At 38.8% G+C, this 21,435-nt stretch overlaps 1 protein-coding gene across 10 annotated transcripts in view; it reads right to left on the reverse strand.

The window, feature by feature from the left end:
- The window catches only part of dmd (dystrophin), a 728,160-nt gene that overhangs the window by 486,167 nt on the left and 220,558 nt on the right, over window positions 1-21,435 (reverse strand). For all 10 annotated transcript variants that reach the window (XM_041259003.1, XM_041259005.1, XM_041259010.1 and 7 more), the window contains exon 8: window positions 642-823. In XM_041259003.1, the coding sequence (XP_041114937.1) occupies window positions 642-823 (182 nt within the window). The remainder of the gene's footprint in view (window positions 1-641; window positions 824-21,435) is intronic.

Consider the following 21,435-nt stretch of genomic DNA (forward strand, 5'->3'; position numbering starts at 1 on the left):
CTCTATAGCCTGGAGGTCACCGGCTCGAGTCCACGATATTCCACTGCCAACCGTGGTTGTGAGTTCCTAGGAGGCAGTGCACAATTGACCGCGTGCCACTGGGGGGGAGGGACCTAGGTCAACCAGGATTTCCTCAGCTCACCATGCACCAGTGACCCCTGTAGACTGGCCAGGCATCTGCAGGCCTGCCTGTAAGTTGCCCCAAGCTGCATGGTCCGCCAACACTGTAGCTCTGAAGTGAAAATAATTGGTGATTCCAAAAGTAAACTGGTATTATTGTAGGTAGAAGTAGCATAACCTTGTTGTGAGAACTGGGAGATATTGCTTTTGAATTATCATTGACTATAATGAAGTTGGTTTATCTGCTCACACTCAACCCAGTAATAGCTATGGGCACAATCACTGCTTGAGTCAATACCTTAATATTGATCCCTTTATTTTTAGTATATACAGTACATATTTATGAGAATAAAATGCACTAATGTAGTGGAGTAGACCTTTTCAGAAATAACAGGGACAGTAAATCTAATGTCTTTTTCATTTTGCAAAGACAGCCAGCCCCAAAACAATATTTTTGCACAAGCAGCAACAAACCTTTATTTTATAGCCATTTGATGTTACTGTTCGGTTACTGCTCTCACCTGCTGGGAATATCGTTGCTGATGCTGGATCTGAAAATGTTCCTCCTGAGTGATCTTCATGTTCCGGGGTAGAGTCTCCACTTCTCGGATGGCTTCAATGCTTACTTGCTGGGGCAGGACTTGAAAGAGCGATGTAACGTACATAATGATGGACTTTTTGTCTGGGTGTGTGGTTGCAATGTCTGTCAATAGAAAAGCAATGTTTGGTAAATTGATCCTAATTCTGAGTGAAGGCAGCATTTAACCTATATAAGCCAGTCAGACTGAGGCAGAAGACATGCTTATTAAGCAAGGTGCCAGGAGATTCCTCCATACACCTACCTTTTGGGTAGGTGTATGCAGCTCCAAATTGCCCCAGCTGCTTCTTTGTATTCCGATGAGATAGAAACTAATTTGAAAATGGTACTTATTACCCCATTCAAGCAAACCAAGATATCTAATAACTATTTTATGGGAAGGGAGTATTTGTTTGCCATAGCCATCCAATTTAGTGATAGGTATATAAAAGTATATCCTTCTATGTTCCCAAGAAAGGTCTTAAAATACAAATAGTAGATATATTGGGGACCTAGTGGCTATCTCAGTATAGTGATCATGTCATGGACTTACATCAGATTACACTCTCAAGCAAATTCATCTCATTAAGACTTTTGTCATATAAGCTACTGTACTTCCAAGAACTCGATTGGTGTGTTCATGCTTTCATAAGTGAAGAGATTGTCATAGTTTATTATTTTATTACACGGTTGGCTTTTAAGAGCACCCTTTTGTCATAGCATGTATTCATAATGCCATCAATTTGTGCAAAAAATTAATCTGGTCCATCAAATGACCTTCCCATATGACAACTGATTAAATGAATGAATAAACAGGTAGCTCAATAAATATGTATTACATACATGAACACATATATTAATTTAGAAGCACTTCAGATTATGGAGCATACATAATCATGTAATAACATGGTAATGGCTGGGTCACTACCAACGATTCCTGCTCTTACATGGTAACTGCAATGTGTAGCGCATATATATATATATATATATATATATATATATTATATATATTATATATATATATATATATATATAAAGATGCTTCTGCTTTTTTAATAACAGTTTTCAAGATTTCAACAATATCAAAATTTGTTATGTATAGTATTAAAAAAATAAATTTATGAGAAAGAATTTGTTTATTTAAATAACTCTTTCTTAAAGCTCTACAAACCATGTTTGCATTGTTAACATTTAGGATAAGAGCTGTATCTCTACAAAGTACAAAACAGCAGTGCTGATCGAACAGACTAAAAGGTAAAGGAGACAGTAAAATGGAACAGTATTGGTTCCGGAGTGAATAAACTATAGTTTCTGTGTACTATAGCACTCACAAGGAAGAAGCATCCAATAATGTTCCTTGGCAACTTATGTGCAAAAAATCTTAGCTTATAAAAATGAATAACTATGTCATAAATTACTATACCTTGGGCTTCTTCCTGAATTGCTCTTTGACTGTTTACATGAAGTTTGAATACTGTTGCCATCATCCAGTGCAAACGGAGACATTTAAAAAAGCCACTGTGCATTAATCTGCACTAAACCTGGTGTGAAGTAGATACAGGACTGCTGATTGATAATATTTTGTTGCTGTTGCTATTACTGGCTTGTGGATTTGCATTCAAGTCCAAACCAGGTTGGAGATTAAAGGGTTAAAAAAAATAAAGTGAATGCTGCTGTCCAATTTTGACCCCTCACTACAGGAAAACTGTTCAGAGACAGGAGAGCAAGACCACCTCTTAATATTGCCTGCGGAGGCAACTTGCTTTTTAAAGTCGAAAACTACCTGTACACATTTATTAAGATCATAAAACGGTCATGTTTATCCACTGGCTGCTATTCACAAAGGTCAAATAACCTAATTTCATGACATTTATCAACAATATATTTTTGGAGCACTATGGATTTTTTTATGCAAAAGAAAAAGATAAATGATATTAAACACAATTTATATTGTGTTGTGCATGCTGAAAACCTAAATTTGAAACAACTTCTCAAATACACTACAGATGACTATTCACCTCAACTGTGAAGCAACAATACCAATATATTTGTTATATGTACATATACAGTATATGTATATATCTATGTATACAATGTATGTATGTATGTATGTATGTATAGTATGTACTGTATGCTTGTACTTATGTACGGAATTTAAGCGGAGGCTGCATTATTTATTATTGCACTCTCTACCCCCTACACATTAGCAATGAGAAGTAAAACCTGAAGTGACTTTCCAATGAAGTATTGCAAGTTCAGGTTTTATCATTGTGAACATTGGCCATGTACATTTAGTTAGACAGGGAACAAGTGTATTATTCTAAAATAGATACATGCAGACATCATACCGATCACAAAACATACTACAGATTACATTTTTTTTTTTATCTTTTCAAATTAAGTTTTTTAGACCAACTAAAAATTAAATAACTATTAACATCAATTTGCACAACTGTATGAATCGCCTAGTTGTATTAAAAGCCTAACTGTGGCAGAGCACAGCTCTGCCCTTTAGAAATTGGCAGGGATGGGGTTAAATTCCCCTACCTGAGTGGGTTCATTGTGTTCAGGTGGCTGGGGTTGATTAGTTGATTAGCTTAATTAATAATCAATCAACGCCCAGCCACCTGACATAACAGGAGGGCCTCTATCCACTCGCCAGCCTGTCACATTTGGTGTTAGGAGTGGGATATAGCGCCTCCAGGGGGCTCAGAGCAGTACTGCAGGATTTTTTTTTTTTTTGGGACAAGAGCAGACAGCGGCAAAGGCAGGAGAGGCAGCAGCTGAAGAAATGCAAGCTGCTGCAGCCACCGCTGGAGGACCCGGCCAGCCTCTTCCCCTGGTGTTCCTGGTGCGGGAAGAGGACCACCTCTCCTACACTCAAAACATCTCTTCATTAACACATATTTGTTGTTTCTTTCTTAACAATGTGTATAGAATCTGCTTTTTTCTATCTACTTATTCCACTCAACTCCTAGTCCAAGCTTTTGTTCTTTCTAGATTGGATTTTTGTAACTTTCTCCTAGCTGGTCCCCCTGCTTCAGCTATTTGCCCTGTTCAACTTGTTCAAAATCCAGCTGCTCATCTGGTATTCTCCCAACCCCGCTACTGTTACGTTACCCCTCTCCTTCGCTCTCTCCACAGGCTACCTATCTCTGCTCGCATCCAATTTGACCCCTGCTTTGCCTATTGATCTGTTCATCACACCGCCCCTTCCTATCTCCAGTCCCTCATGTCTCCTAATATTCCCTCTCACCCTCCCCACTCATCTTCTACTGGCCACTTGTTATGCTTTCTCTTCAATCTCCTTTCTCCTGCGCTCAATCCTTCTCTTCCCGTCCCTCTGTAGTGGAACCAGCTACCAGTCATCCTCAGGACAGTTCAGTCTTTTATTGCTTACCGCTGTCTTCTCAAAACTCACTTAGTCAATCTTTATTTGTAAATTTCTATTTCAATTTCTTTTTGTATTATTTCCTTTATTTATATTTGTTTTGTGTATATTCTATACATGTGTTTGCTTTTTTATTTTCTGTAATTTACATACTTTATATTACGTTAAATTTTCTGTAAGTCACTTTGGATAAAGGTGTCTGCTAAATAATGAAATAATAATAATAGCAAATAATAAAAACCTGCAACTTATCCAAGGCGAACTTTACATACAGTTAATAAATTAGCTCTATGTTCCATCATAATTGGTGTCAGCCTCAGCCTGGACATTAGCTAATCCTTTAAGCATATTTCAGTGGAGAGTTCTTAAGCAAAAACAAATACAACACTATAATATTTACATATGATGAGTCATTATGTTTCAACAAAGCTAAGCACAATGCTAGGCTCTGTACATAAGAAGATGTTGATAATACCAATATATGGAAAGTATGTTTGTCATTTACATGTCAGTGTTATGGTACAACACATTATTCAAGAAAGAACTATTGCTTTTAGGAGTACAAATGAAAAATTAGCGTAAATGTGTATTAATTTCACTTATGCTCTGAAGGCACTGCTTTCCCTTTTGAAGAAACTGTCACGTGACCCTCAAACCCCTTCTCTCTTGTATAAGATACTGGTTCCTTTTGAATAGAAGGCTCATGCAGCCAAAGTAACTGGTCCTTCAATCGAACCAACTTAATTTCTCCAGGGGTTACCCACTGATGATGGAAACAATGTCTGGGAATGCTTTGGAACTCTCTGATATGAAATATAGTGAATTATAGCCAACTCAGATATTTTGGATGGAAGGAATACATAACAAAATAGTCCTTTGTGATCAAATTGAAATGTATGAACTAAATAGGGGGATAGACAGACAGCTAGAATGCAAAGATGGGAAACTTTTCATAAGGGTTCCAATATCCTGTAGATACCAGGTAACTGATTTAGTAAAACACACTTGTGATACTCAGCGCTGGGTGGCTTTCAAGGAATTGAGAGTAGAGCTAGATGAAGATTTCTAATCCTGCTGGAAGCACTCTGATATCCTGAATGCAAACTGGATACTGTGTTCAAAAGGCCATTGGAAGAAAAGCAAGTTATTAAGGGCAAGAATGCTGAGAGAGCTATAAGCAGAAATATTATTTCAGAAATTTGTAATAACCTAAATGAGAGACTCAGTGAAATTATAAAACATTCACCTGATTTAATAACCTTGATGGGACCTGTGGCAATATTGCCCGCCTCTGTGTGTATTTCAGTGTTATATGTTGCGTGTTAATGTTGGTGTATAGTCATTGGTACACGGGATATAAATGGGTCTGTGGAACACAAGTTGTTTCAAATGTTTATTTGTATTTAGGCACGAGGATTGCACAGCACTTCACGTGCAGGTAAAATGTAATAATAGAAAGTCCTACGCCTGAGTGGGAGGAGCCTGAGCACCCAGCGGCCAGGAAGTGGGAGCACAGGCGTCTACAGCCCACAAAGGGGAAGGCAGAGCATCCACAGCCCACGTCTCCACCAGCAGAGGGAGAATGCCTGCTGTTTCCATCTCCACCAACACCATTAGAAGAATACCTGCTGGTTTCGCCTCGAGAGGGAGAGCCGCACCAGTCCCCTGCAAGTGAGAGAGAGCTGCACCAGTCCCCTGAAACAAGGGTAGACTACACGCCGCTCCCACCTCTGTCATCAGGAGACTACATGCTGCTCCCATCTCCGTCGCCAGGAGACTACACGCCGCTCCCACCTCCGTCGCCAGGAGATTACACGCTGCTCCCTCCTCCGTCGCCAGGAGGCTACACACTGCTCCCACCTCCACCACTTCCACCGCCAGGAGCAGAGCAGCAGGAGTTGCCTCTGCCTCCACCACCTCCACCGCCAGGATCACCTCCACGCCTGCTGACAGCCTCGCTGTAAGTCCTTTATTGGCAGTATTTCCGCTGCCTGTAGTACAGCGGGAGGAGAGACTCACCCCACTGTCAGCACATCGCAGACAGCATGGCCAGTAGCATCCTGGCTACTGGCAACATCACCACCCATGAACCCCTTAAAGTCCCCGTTCTTGGCCACGGACTTTGAGTAAGACTTTGGGGATTTTAAGGGGGGAGGTGAGCACAGGGAATTGCACTTTATTAATTCACGTGCAGTTTTACCGCGACTCCAACTGAATGACTGATTAGCAATCGAGTCTCGGTACAGCAGGATAAAAGCTGCATGTTTTCACTTACTCTGGGTTGTGTGTTCAATGAGTGGAGAACGGGATTGTAGACGGAGGTTATAATAATAATAATAATACTTAAATATCAGCTCACCATTTTTGTCTGTGTAATCCGTTTTGTTTCTCTCTTTATTTTGGCAAAAGTGCCGTGTCCTGTGTGTTTTCTCTTTACAACCTTTTATTTTCTGTCTGTTTCATTATTAAATGCTGAGCGAAACCAATCGCTCAGCTTCACCGAAATCCACCACTCTGTTGTTTATTTCCTGGTTCCTGTTTCTGGTCTGCCGTCAACCACTGCAGCAGTCTTTGTGATAGGCCTCAGGAGAGCTTCTCACTTTTTACTCTTTTTTTGTGGGAGTACCAGGATTCTTATGGTACCAGAAAAATATATTCTAACAACCAAGGCAGAACACACTGACATAACATGTTTTATAATCTTTATTTTAACAAGTGAATGTAAATCCAAGGTACAAGAATATATAGTAATAGCTTTAGAGAAGACATAAGAGAAGATATATTTATCTTAAAAAAAACAAACTGGAAGTAGCCTGGCACCAGAAAGTATATTATTAATTTTAGAGATAAAGGCTGTCTAACAAACCAGATGTTTTAGGTTTAATTAAGCTTTCTGACGCACAAAGGAAATTAAAAAAAAAGTCCTATAAATATGGGAGCAAAATTAAAATTAGGTATCAGTTGAGTTTGGTAACACAGACTTACTGGTCCATCTTTTGAAAAAATCTATGTGAAGATGACTGCTGGTGTTGCACTCAGCCTTGAGTTTGGACGACTGTCCTTTCTTTGTTCTGTTTAATATTTTACAGTATACTTCTCTGCAGGAGGGTAAGCATAATCTTGAATTTATATCTCACCTATATTGAAGCATGATGCTATAGGATAGGATTATTATTTGCTTTAGAGACTGTATGCAATTACTGTACATGGGTACCTTAGATTGCTTGTAGGTACGTGTTTTAACCATATTGCTTTATATATTATTAATGCTGTTAGTTTGCAAAGACACCAGACTGCCTGGACTGTCTATAAGATAGGATTTAAAGTATATTTGTGATCGCTCAATCCATTTAAGCGTTATTAAAACTGAGTAAATATATAATCTGATTAGTTCATCTTTGAATACCTGAGTCTGTGTGACTGATTATTCGTGATTAACTGTTGTCTGGGTATGTGAAAATCGGTAAGCCAGTACACAAACAACACACTATAGGAGTTTATTCTATGTTATGTTATTTGCCCTCCTGTTTGCCTCCTCGTATTCTACTAGAAAATGAAAGATGTGCATGAACATGACCAAACAATCACTTTAGAATCATTTGGCACCAAATTCTGGCTTTAATAATTCACAAGCCTACAGGAACAAAGCTCAAATGGGCCTGGTCAGTGGTTGGATGGGAAACATCCAAATGAAACTGCAAAGATATTTCAGGAATGGTGCTGTGTGACAGAAATATAATGAATCTGGGTTGCAAATCTCCCTCCCAACCTTTGAGGGCGCTAAGCCTGACAGTTCTTTCCCAGGGTCAGGAAGTCGTCAGTCTGGAAGAAGGTGAGACTCCATTCCAAGAACGTGTTGACCCGGAAGGGAAATTACGTAGCAGCTGCAGACTGTAGAGACAGCTATACTCGTTTACCAAGGGGTCATGCGTGACGGCATAAAAGGGGCCGGAGAATCGCAATATACTCCTTCGCTTGGTTTTTGTATAGAGAACTGGAAGGACCATGAGAGAGCAAGTGAAAGCTGAAAATATATATTTGTGAGTGTTTTGTTTGTTTGTCGCTGTCAGTAATTGTCTTTGTTTGCGAATCACCAGACGGCTAACGTATCCGGAGCTGTCGCCTTGGGCCAGCACAAAGACGGAAGAACACTCCGCCACAGTCACTAAATAATTCTTATCACCCACCACAAGCACTACTGCATTGCACACGGACTGGCGACCATGTCCAGCATTATTGTGGGACGGATAACATGTGTTTATTATTTGTGCTGCAATCCCTGTCTTTTGTTCTCCATGCTTTATACATTGATGTGCATAGCCAGAGCCTATTGTTTTCGCCAGACTGGGATTACAAAAATATAATGTACCTTTTCCAACCCTGATTACGATTGTCTGTCTGTGATTATTCCTGCACTGCATCACCTCTGCACCTGTTCACAATCAGCAGCCACTTTGCCACATGCTGGTACAGTAGCTCAAATGGGGGCCCTATTCAATATGAAATAGTACTTGCTACTCAATGCTTTAAACTCAATTTTTTACTCATTAGCTTTATTAACATTATCACTGATGCTCTTTTTATTGTGATTGTTGGTGATATTTTCCCCTTGTTTTCAGGATATGCAAATATTTCAAATACAACACGAGAGGCAAACTGCTGCATCCTAGTAACTTTGTTAAATAGGTCACATGGTCAGACTGATTGCACCTAGACCACTGAAGTCAGTTTAAACTGCAACACACAGGGTTCAATTGATCTAAAACAGTGTTGGATCAATATGTTTTTTTTTTTTAAATATGCATCACTGTGTTAGATCAATTGAATGGACCCCATGGAGTGATGAGTTACCAAGAAGCAGCAGCAGCTTTTCATTTTTAGTGTTGTCTTTGGAATAGCTGCATATTCCAAACTAAAGGATAAAATACTGTAAAAGCAAGAACCAAAATAAGTTTAGTGATAATACTACCAGTGCTAAGAAAAGGTAAGAGGTAAAACCTTGTATAGAAGTGAAAACCTTTCACTAATTCCTAGAACAGTGGTAATGGGCACTATGATGTTGGAAGCATTCAGAAAACCAAAGCCTAGTCTACTCTGTGGACATTAAAGACCCTATGTCAGTCTTCTGAAGAACAGCTGTGACAGCTGTACTCCAGTATCCTGGTTAACTTCCAATACAAGTAAAAAAAATCCACATTTTATTAAATAACTAAACTTCCACAATCTCATAAACGGGCACAGGACTTGCTGAAAATGAAGACATGTTGTATATTGGAGGATCAATCCTGTTTACTGCTTACTACGCAATGTAATTCTCACAGTACAGGGAAAAATATTTAAAAACAGTAATGTTTATTTAGTTTTTGCTATATAACATCTTTTAATTTTCATTCTAAGCCAATATAGCACCAATAGCTTGATTTCAGACCTCTTCAGTGGGTGAAAATGAAAGACAAGTATATTCATCTCCTTTTGAAAGGACAGCTAGCAGGAGCTAGCAATTCTCCAAATCCTTTTAAAACCGTGTCCAGTACTGCCTTGAATTGTGGCAGAAATGTTCTTCCACGTCAGTACATCAGAAACTATGAAAATTCATAATGATAAACATGCTAAAAGCTTGCACAATCTGAATTGCCCCATTTGTGAAATGAACAGATTGCTACAGCATCTCATTAAGCAAAATATTTAACACATGGCATGGATGCTATACACTGTCAATCTTGTAAGATAAAACGGTATACATTAGAGCATCTCTGCCTCTACTGATTGTTTTCTTCTCAATACAGTCTGAAAGGTTTAATTCAAGCTAATGTTCATATGTCTCTCACTGGCATGAATTCTGAATGTCAAATCAATCTTTTTGGAATTGTGACAGGGTATGCCAGTCCCTATGTTTATTATTAATAATAATAATAATAATAATAATAATAATAATAATAATAAAATATATTATTATTATTATTATTATTATTATTATTATTATTATTATTATTAGTATTAATAATAATCAAATTAATTTGTATTATTATTATTAATGTGGTTTTGGGTTGGCAGGGAAGCAGACAATTACCTTCCCTGCAAAAAATAACATGTGCAGAATGTGGCAGTCTTTAAATTGGTTAACTGTTAGCCAATTTGAGGATGGCCACAGGCATAAAAAGAGAAGCAGCTGAGCTCCGCGGGTGGTAGGAAAAAGAGGAGAAAGAATGAGAGAGTGCAGAGAAGAAGGAACTTACAACAACTGCTACTGGTGCTGGATTTAGACCAGCACAATATTTGAAAGAGCACATTTGCGTTTCACCTCCGCAGGACTGAGCCTGGGAATTTCCGGTCTGGTGAAGTCACCTACCCAGCCATCTGTGAGAGGAATCCATTTGGAATTTTGACTTGAGTTTCTTACAGTTTGTGCTGGTGATCACTCGAATAAAAAACAATATAGTAGAATCTAGAAATATCTCAAGTCAACACATTTGTCAAAGCGTTTTAATAGTTTATTTTGTTATGTCTACGTATTTTGCAATTGTAAAGTGTTTTATACTGTAGTTATGGTTGCTTAGTCAAGTTGTTCGTACAGCAGATGGTATTCTGCAATTTAGAAGCTGAAAGCCAATATAAATAGGCTTCAAAAGCAATCAGAAAACATGAAAAAAATGAACAAGTGGCATTTCATTCTAGAGCAGGAACTAAAATGGAATACTTCTCCCTCACAGAGCAATGGCACTTTAGCTTGCCAGTGGAGTGATTACCATTATGTGGGTTACAATGCACATCTGTTGTATCCCTTCTGATGGAACGAGTATTTCCTTCTTCAACAATTGCAGACCATGTGCTGTATGTTACAGCATACCATATGTCAATGCAACATAAATAGTTCATTTTCTTGTTCGTATGAGCACTGCTCTAATCAAAGGGTCTTCCCCCTCTAAAAACCTGAATTAGATTCTACATGTCTGTCTTGTCTCAGTAGACTGTCATAATCACCAAGCTAATCAAGCAATTGGCAGTTTTTGAAAAGAATGCCTTTGCTGTTCGCACATGGAGACCCAACTACCTTCAAGCTGCAATAAAGACCAAGGCTGAGACAAACAGATAAAGCAGGACATGGATAAACAGTGGGCTTTTGCTTTTCAATGCTGTCAATTCCAAATGCTTGGAACCTTTCATAAAACAGCTAAAGTGGGTGAATCCCACTAAGGTTACCACTGTTATCTCAGAGATAGTGCACATTGTGCTGCTGTGCCACTGCTGTGTGCTTTAGTCACATGTATAAACAGTTTTTGCCTTTCAATCTGAGCTGATTTATTTAACTTTTGTTTCATGACCACTCTGTCAACACACTGTTAAAATATTGCCATATATTGTTTTTAAGTACTGCAATGTCCTTTGTGCATGTCTGTTTTACACCCTCAAATCAAAACAATAAAAACATTGCCTTCATATAGGGCCTTTTTGGTTATTTCTAAACGTCAGCATATTGAACAGACACACAAGACAGTTAACTGTATAGTGGGTTAATAATCTAAATCACTTCATTTCAGGGTTACTTAAATTATTAATGTACTGTACGTTACTACAGAGGTAACACATACACAACTACACTGATGTAAATAAAGAACATATAGAAATTATGTTTGTTAATTTTACAGCAATTACGTAAGATGTTATTTTTTTAACATTTACTAACAGGCTAACAGCCATTGAATGATTGTGTTTTCGCTCAAATTGTATTTTTGTAATTATAGACCTCCAACGCTAAACCAGTGCTAAATAGCTTTTTCTGATGAATTTACCCCAAGCCAGCATGGCTACTGTTCCTGCTCAGGGTTTGTTCTAAGATGCATCCTCTAGTGCTACCGGCAGCTGAAATGCATACCCACTGACTCAACGCTGAGAATGGACAGAGATAATTAAAACAACTGCAAGACTAGCAAACCAGCAAGGAACTACTAACAATAATTGAACTGCTCTTACATGCCACAAAATGTTATTCTTTAGAAAATGTGCCTCTGCTTTAGCACTTATAACACTCCCCAATGTATTGCTATTCCTTTTTTCATCCAAACACCATTGTAGTAAATGGCATGTTTAAATACAATTACCTTCTCTGTTTATGATAGATGTAGAAACATACTCCTGGGTTTTCTGACAGAGGCAGAAATTAGTTGTTATTTTATTGAGACTGTGATACAAACAATTCTCTTGTCACCCTGTAGGCCATATTAACATATTACTACCCTTCCAAACCCAGAGACATAAATATTTCATAATTTAGCTATTTGTCTGCTTCCGTGATACAGACGTGGGGATGAATTCTGGCACTTGTCAGGCCATGATAAATTACCCACAGACTCATACTTGTCAGGCTAGTGATTATTGATTACGCAGTAACACTGTGTTAGGGAGAAAGTGAGCAACGTTCCACCAAACAAAGATATGAAAAAAGTGAACAGTTACTTCAGTTCATGGCAGAGTCCTGCGCTGGTCCGATTTCCAACCAGGACCCGACCCAAACCCACAACCTGCGACTCAACTTCACCCGACCCGCTTTAATAAGACCTGCAACCTGACTTGTCCTTTACCTACTGCCTGCGTAGACTGACTCCCACGCTGTCACATTCACACAGAGAAATCTCTACCATTCCCCACGGATTGAGTTTATAAAATAGGCTATACAACGTGGTTCCCTCTTGGTCTGCATATCTTGTAACATAATAAGACATTAAATATCTCTACTCACTTTACTATAAAATACCTGTCTATTCCTTTCATGCCACCAGTTGAAAGGGAGCTACACCTGTGCTTTTGCTGAAATGATGTACTAGTTTTGTGGCTGTCGTACACAAAAACATGATGACAAGTCTTACAAGCAACAAATCCAATCACATGTTCATTATTTTCATTCGCTATGATTCCAAAAGAATTCCACACTGCTGACTTATCTCACAAACTATTATCCACTACATGATATAAATTTTGCATTCACAGACATTTTAAACATCACCAAGCAGACGTGATAAAAGGATCTTGCAACGTATCAAACAAGCGGCAAAACAAACAGAGAATACTGCTTAGTCAGCTGACTTCTCCCTAATCACCTCCTGCTTTGGTGCAGGAAATACATTTACCTTCTAACACATTATTTGGGAAAGGGTTACAGATGAGTACGCTGAAAGGCCAGAAAATGCTTTTGGTGATTCAAACTCAGACCCAAGCCTGACCCGAAAATGATATTTTCTGACCCGCACCCGAACTGCAAACCGCAAAAAAGTTCACATTCTGGTCTGAACCTGACCCGCTTTGCGGGTCACCCGCAGGCATCCGCAGGTGCTGCACCCGACCCGATGCAGGACTCAAGTTCATGGATCAATAACATAAAGGGCAGGGATTCATTTAGTTCTATCTTAACTGAGAGACGATAACTTCTTGTGCCAGTGTGCCAGGGTGAAAGCACTCTCCAGTGCATAGGTGTGCGGGGAATATTGGGTGGCAGGGAAAAGTTTTAAATTTCCTCCATGCAAAAACATGTGGGTATATAAAAACGGTGATCACGGGTGTTTAGAATTGTGATTGGGAAGGGACGGTGAGAGGCTGGTTTTGTTTGTTTGTTGTTTTTGTAAATGTAAATAAATGAGTTTGAGTGTTTAAACTGCAGTATTCTGGTCTCTAAGTCTCATTGCCAATGCTAAACTGCAGGTTTATTTGCATTTCCACTGCCAGTAGTACCGTTCCCAGAGTGTCCCATGCCACTGCCAACATTGCCACTAGAAGCATTTCCGCTGCCATTGTCAGCATTGCCGCTGCTAGAATGCCTCGCACCACTGACAGCATTGGGGACACCCCGGCAGAAGGAGGAGGTGAGGTGACCACCTCCAAGACAGCCCCAATCACCAACACGCCAACAAGAATCCATGTAGGGAAAGATGGACATGAGGGGAGGGGGTTGGTGTTTTAGGTGGCCGATGGCAGCCATGTGTGGTGCGCACGAGTTGAGGAATGTGGCTGGGTGGCAGGGTGAAAGCTCTGCCGGTGCACAGGTGTGTGGGGAATATTGGGCGGCAGGGAGGGAGTTTAATTCCTCCCTGTAAAAACATGTGGGAATACAGGTGCATAAAGGGTGATCACAGGTGTTAGTTTCCAATTATGATGGTGAAGGTACAGTGCGGTGCTGCTTTTGTTTGTTTGTTGTTTTTGCAAATAAATGCGCATGAGCGCTTAAACTGCAGCATTCTGGTCAGTGCTTCATTCTGATCAATGCTTCATTCTGGTCAACACTTCATTCTGATCAACGCTTCATTCTGGTCAACGCTTCATTCCCAATGCTACCCAGTCACACTTCTTCTTCCGTCATTTTTCATGTTGCTTCCTAAAAACCATGTGTAAGCTAGTTTACTTACGTTTAAGTCATCAAAACCTCTCACTGTTTTAGATCATTTGATATCACTAATACATATCTTTTTTTTAGTTTTTTAAGACAAAACACAATTATGATTTAAATGGCCCTCAAATCTCGTAATAGCCTTTGTTTCAGGGGTATTCTATCAACACAGAAACCAAAGAGAGAGCTACAGAAAGAAGCATGGTATGAATTTGAAAGGGTCGATAAGCCTTATCAAACCCTGTAATGTCTGTCACCATGGAAATGTAATAGAACTGTTTGAGCCGATCTCTAATCTGGTTGAAGAAAGCTTTAGAGGGCTGTAACACACTTGAGAAAAGACAGATAGCCTGGCTAAATATAATAATAAACTGTCTGTGATATAGTGATTGCACCCTTTCCTTTAGAAAGATACTGCTCTAGGTTGACAGATTTACTCTAAACAAATCTAGAGTTTGGCTACATAGAAATAATAATAATAATAATAATAATAATATAATAATAATAATAATAATAATAATAATAATAATAATAATAATAATAAAAAATGTACAAGATGAATTGACAACATAGAAAAATGGGAAATGGTATTACTAAAGTGTTCCTTACGTAAAGAGAAATTTGGTCAATGTTACTAATTGCTTAAAGAAGAAATATTGTTTTAGTCACCCTATATAATTTGAAATATCTCAATTAATGGATTTTCCTTCCAGTTTAGAAATGATGAAGAAATGAAGAAATTATGAAGAAATTATGAAATCCACCTGTGTCAGATCCCAGGCCTCTGCATGTAAATATGTGGCAGGGCTGAGGCTCCTGCATGTAAATAATTAGGTGTAGGATTTTCCAGGGATGGTGTTAAAATTCACAAATTTGTTAATTGATACTAAGGAATCATATAATTTTGGTTCCTTATATCCAGCTATTAATTCCAAGCAATTAAATCTGTTTGGCCCCTGCCGCCTTCTACTGTAATTAGTGCTTTTCAGAAAGTTTTAATAAATCTTTCAGCAAGCTTGGTTCACAACTCCCCACCTTCTCACCTCCACCTGCAGCTAATGTTATTCACTCCAGAGAGCATATCTTTTACTTTTTTTTTTTTTACATGTATTAATTCATTTACAAAAGGACTGTTTTACTGGTCATATAATATATAACATTTAAAAATTTGATTAAATAAAAGCTAGAGGTGTTTTTCTCATGTTGGTTACCTTCCCAGTCTAGTTCACAGAGGTGCCCGTTTTTGCTTGACTCATGCACAGTCATAGCCAAAAACAACTTCTCACAGGTAGTGACTCAGCACAGTTGGCCAGTTCGACTGAGCTATCATGGCCTTGCTATACCGGCTGCGGAGCGAACCCGTCTCCATCGATGTGATTCACTTTACAAGACTAGTGAGAGTTCAATTTTTCTGTCTCTGTCCTTATACCAGATGAGCTATTATCTTGGAATCAAGCTGTAAAAAAGCTCATCTTTACCCTTGTTACAATTCAATGCCTTGTGAAAGAGAATGTGGGCATCTCACCGATCGTCCAGCAGCTTTCACTATGGGCTTTTTTCCAAATTGAAAATTGCCAGTCAGACGTGTTTCTGTGTTATCCTCTGCTTTTTATTGGAGGACGGGGGTGGGTCAGTTTGGTGATACAATAGTGAACTGACACTTTTACATTATTGTCCTACAATGGGTAACAGGAGCTATGATGCATCTGTTTGGTTTTCAATTAAGACAGCCACAGAAGCCATTCCTATTATTTTCATCAAATGTCTTTTTAAATAGACACGATTTTAACACCAGGTTTGACGAACACTGAATACAGTGATTAAAAGGTTTCCAAATCCATCTAGTAACGGCTGGTCACTTGCAATCGATTAAAGATATTGCTTCTTACTTCTTTATTTTCAATCTCGCTGTGTAAAATACACCAGAGACACATGTACTTAATGTTGCAGTTTTTTAACTTCAGCACCAATAACATCTTTTGTTTACATTTAAAACCACCCCAAAGCACAATGATCCTGGAACTGCTATGTGCTTAAACATAATACTTCCAGTTTCTTCACAGATAACAGCAGTTCCATTAGAAGGTGTAAGCTCAAATGCAAAGCCTTTTATGTTAAAATTGGTTACGCAGTGGCACAATAATTGTTGAGACCTTGAAACCAACATCTTTGTAACTAAGTGGTGGTGGCATCACCAAGGAAACTGTGATAAGTAATGTGCACAGCAGCCTGCTGTGACATTATACACATTTTCTGCTAAGAGAAAATTGGTCCTTAAACTTTAAAAGAGGTGGAACTGGAATAAAAGCAATTTTGACCACACACACAAAGCAAAGAGTAACCAATGTTAAGATTTGATAAAACTCCACAATGTTTCATTTGGCAATTATTTGTACAGCATTTTCCCAGTTTGATTTGCTATAGAAATTATTTGGAAGTATTCTAAGTTTCAGCCATGATGGGCTGACAGTAACGTTAGGTAGTCTGGTGTTTTATCCAAAACTTCACTGATTACTTACAACATGCCTCCATAACAATTTTAACGGTTTGACAATATGTCACATCAAACCAGTGTTATCCTAGTTGACCATTTGGTCTCACACCCTGTCGACAGTCTTATAGCCATTTACATAAAAGTTCTTGCTGGGTTGAACATACTACTGTATTGTAAAGTAAAGACTTTCTTTTTTTCACCAGTAACCTACTGAACTTTTAGGTTACCCGCTATTAACTCAGTTACTTCCCTTCAGTCATTTCATGTGTCTGCAAGGAACTGCTGATTTTTAATCAGGAGACAATTCTCTAACACTATTACAACAGTCCCATATCATCCAATATCACCTCTTTCATAGCATTATCTTATTAGATAAGGGTTAAACGGAAAGTGCACATTTTCGCAGAACACACATTTTCCATTCTTCAATGAGAAAGCAGTCTGTATTTTGATATGGCATATGCATCAATCACTTAGAAAAGCATGGTTCAACAGGATGCCAAAATTGTTGGCAAAGGCAAAAAACATCCATACATTTTTTAGCTGTTAAACCCAAGTGCCTATCTTTGATTACTGTTTGAAATCAACTGTGATGTAACTGTTAATGATATTCTATAAGCTTCAGGGTGAAAGGATATTAATGGCTGCTAAGCAAGTTAGTCAATAGTGGGGAAACAGCTGGTTAATGAGGAATAAGGTGTTAAAGGGTAGAGCCAATTTCACTCTCCTGATGAAATGACCATTTTTACCAATTTTACCAGGTTTGCTATTTTTTCCCCTGCATACATATTTATTCTACAAATATTTAATCATGATATATCAGCATTGTCCCATATACACTGCTATAAACCTTTACTTTAGAAAAAGCATAGCAAAGTGTAAGTGCAACTATTGTGAAAACATGGTAATGCATAGATAAGCATTGTAAAGAACAACCAGCGGTGGTAAAGCATATGAATAAACATGGGAAACCAGGGAACACTATGGTACACGCATAGTGTAACCATGGGTAAAGCATTGTAAGACTGTAATAAGGGGTATGTTGTTATAAGAAGAAACCTATTTCTGAAGCATGGACTCCATTTCTGTCACTAACAAAAACACACATCATAAAGCTTACAAGTCTCCCTGCAGTTTAAAATGTTTTAGTGGTTTCTGTTGGCTTTTTTGTAGCTTTTATTACAGGTCAAATAAAATATGTTATAAAACATTTTAAAAAAGCTGTGATAAAGAACAATTACTATGGCCGCCTGGAAAGAGCTGGTTTTGTCAAGGAAAAAGTTAATCTTTTGATCACACATGTCGTAACTTATAAAATCTACAGGACATCGTGTGTATATTTCTGACTACTGTTACTGACCTTCTTGAGGGTCTAAGCAAGGCTAGAGTCTGCTTTGATATTTTATTACCAGATTAACCTGACATATTACTCACAGAGAGCAGTGAGGCTTTCTACCAAGCTGTTCCTTCTAAGCAAAATATTTACCCTTTTGTCTATTGCTGATTTTCACCAGGAATTCATAACAGAAATCTGAAATAAATTCTACTGCATATTATTTGCAAATTGTAATCATTCACAACTGATTTGCCTTTTCAGAACCTAGCTGAACATGTGTGAAAAAATAATATTGAAAGTAAATGTTGAAAAAAAAAAACTACTGTTAAAATGGGAAACATCATTCCACCGTTAAAAAGACAAATTTCATAGGGGCCTCTCCAAAAAAATGGTATTCCATAAAAAAGTATTTCAAACCAAAATATATCCTATATTGGTCCAGTGCCATATCAGTGACACCACCATCCCTATAATATAGCAAATAGCAAGCGAATAGCACCACACATCATCTATCATTATCACATCATCCAGCAGCCTTTTGTTGTTGAGAAATAATAGTGTCAAATCTGAAAAGCTTTTTTTTTTTTTTTTTTTTTTGACAGGAACAGCCTATTACAGCCTCCAGGTGGTTACTACAAAACAGTTGCCTTTTCTGAAGATAATTCATAACTACTGCATTAGTGAACGATCCTTGGTCCTTGTTATTCCTTGTTGTAGGAGTTAAATAAGAATGACGATTTGTTAATCTAAACAATAAGATCTATATGTGTCTTAGTCTGTTACTGGCCATTAATACCGATCAAGGAAAATACAGTATGGCTAAAACCCTGCATATTCCCTGAAATAAAGCATTTTATGATTTTGCCACTTTCCAGAGTGGCGTTAGTACACCACAGTACAGTATAGACTTAGATTTTATCCAATAGTGTTTCCAATTAGCACTGGCCCAGGTAGTCTTGATCCATCTGATCACTAATAACTTCTTGAAGTATGCACACAGAGACAGCATGCAAACTCTCTGCAACATGATTTCAGGATGCGTCCTATAGCCTGGACGTCGCTGGTTCGAGTCTGGGCTGTTCCACAGCCGACCGTGGACAGGAGTTCCCAGGAGGCGGCGCTCAATTGGCTGAGTGTCGCCGGGGGGGGAGGGTTTAGGTTGGCCAGGGTGTCCTCGGATCACTGCGCACCAGCGACTCCTTTAGTCTGGCCGGGCGCCTGCAGGCTTGCCTGTAGCTGCCCAGGAGCTGCGCTGTCCTCCGACGCTGTAGCTCCTGGGTGGCTGCATGGTGAAACCTCAGTGTGTAAAGAAGCGGTCGGCTGATGTCACACGGTTCAGAGGACAGCGTGTGTTCGTCTTCGCCGCTCCCGAGTCAGTGCAGGGGTGGTAGCGGTGGACTGAGCCTAAATAATTGGGCACTTCAAATTGGAAAAAAATAACAAAAATAATTGGGAATGACTAAATTTAAAAAAAGAAAAAAAAAGTTAAAGCAAGCTGAAACTTATACAGTTGTATAACGTTAGGCCTGTTTTTATTAAACCTTTTAGGGCTAGTGACTGAACATTTTCCAATCACAAGACACAATCTCTGTGTTTAGTTTAGCAAATAGATTTTCAATCTGGCCCAGTGGAGAGCCGGCTTTATGGAAAAGAGGCCTGACGGTGACTGAGCCCCTAAGGCAGGTTGCCAAGAGTTACCGGCTCCCACAGGGAGAACACTGGAGGCGAGGGGAAAAGCATGGAAAACACAGGCACATGGTAAGTACTTTACTTTTTAACTTTACTAAACCAGTAGCATGCTTTCAAGTCATGCATGTGTGTGCTTGGGTGTGTGGGGGATATAGTAGTATATTCATGTTGTTTACACAGTTCATTTAGGTTTGTAGAAATGGACGTCAATGGATTTTAGTTTTTTAAATAATGGCAGATTACTGTTGTGTAAAATTGCCTGTCTAACACACTGTATTCACTGTATTCAACAGTCTTTACAAGTTGGAGGGTATGTCAAAGCCACACTTGCAGTTCTGAAATTGTTGCAGTGGCTGGGATAGAATTTAAACAGAAGAAACTACTAAAAACACAAAAATAAGCAAAACGGTTGCTAGGTTAAGTAAAGGTTATCAGAAGCTAAGAACTAAGTTACAGTTTTGTTATATTTAACAGTATCAATCTGAGGATTACAGTCCACATTTCTGCAAAAAAATGAGGCTGATAAATACACACACCAGAGGAGTCATTTTTCACCCCCAGGAGCAGCAGGGAATTGTACTAATTCCCTGCACATACTGAGAGGCCTCTAACGTCCGATATCTTGCCCTTTGGCTATGACAGAGATACAATCCAGCTCAGTCACATCCATCTCATGCTCTCCCTGCCCCACCGCACAGCCTTCCTTATTTACCTTCCCTACTGTGCATTACCCTAATGTGACATGAGGCCGGCAGTTTAACATGCTGCCAGTCACTCAACTCCATATACACTCTCTATTAATATACCCCAAAGCAATCCAATAACATAGCATAAATGTGGGTATAGTAGCAAAAGTCCCTCCCTAATTATTAATAATGTGATGGTACACTGTCCATTCCTACACCAGCCAGCCAAGGAAGCTCATCCCAAATTGAGAATCAACAACAACCACAGTGTCCTATACTCACTGTAAGGAACATCACAAATCGTGTCTGACTGACCACCACCAACATTATGCATTCCTATTGAACTATCTATCCCCCTTGAAGTGATGTAAAGCACTATCAACCATGCAAAACAGCACACTTCAAAGTGCTTACTTAAAACACAAAATGCAGTGAGTACACTGACCAATCTAGCCAGCCTATAATTGATTACTTCCGCTGGATGTCTCAATCACTTTCATGACAGGACATTGAGATGTAAGGGGAGAGGTAAATATTAGCGCTTGGTTACGTTTGTAGCTTGCTAATGTTTACAAAAGCCCTCTTTAGAAAAATCATCAGAATTCTCCATCATACAGATGCAGCTTATGTATTTTTCTCCTTCATCACTTAAATCCCAAAACAATTTATCTTGAAGCTCTCGCAGAAAGCTAAGGTGATCCTTCGCATGCTGGCTTGTCAGATCTCATTCTGTGAAGATTACGTTGTTGTTGTTTTTTCTTTTCTTT

This window comes from Polyodon spathula, chromosome 9, assembly GCF_017654505.1.
Source record: "Polyodon spathula isolate WHYD16114869_AA chromosome 9, ASM1765450v1, whole genome shotgun sequence".
NCBI lineage: Eukaryota > Metazoa > Chordata > Actinopteri > Acipenseriformes > Polyodontidae > Polyodon > Polyodon spathula.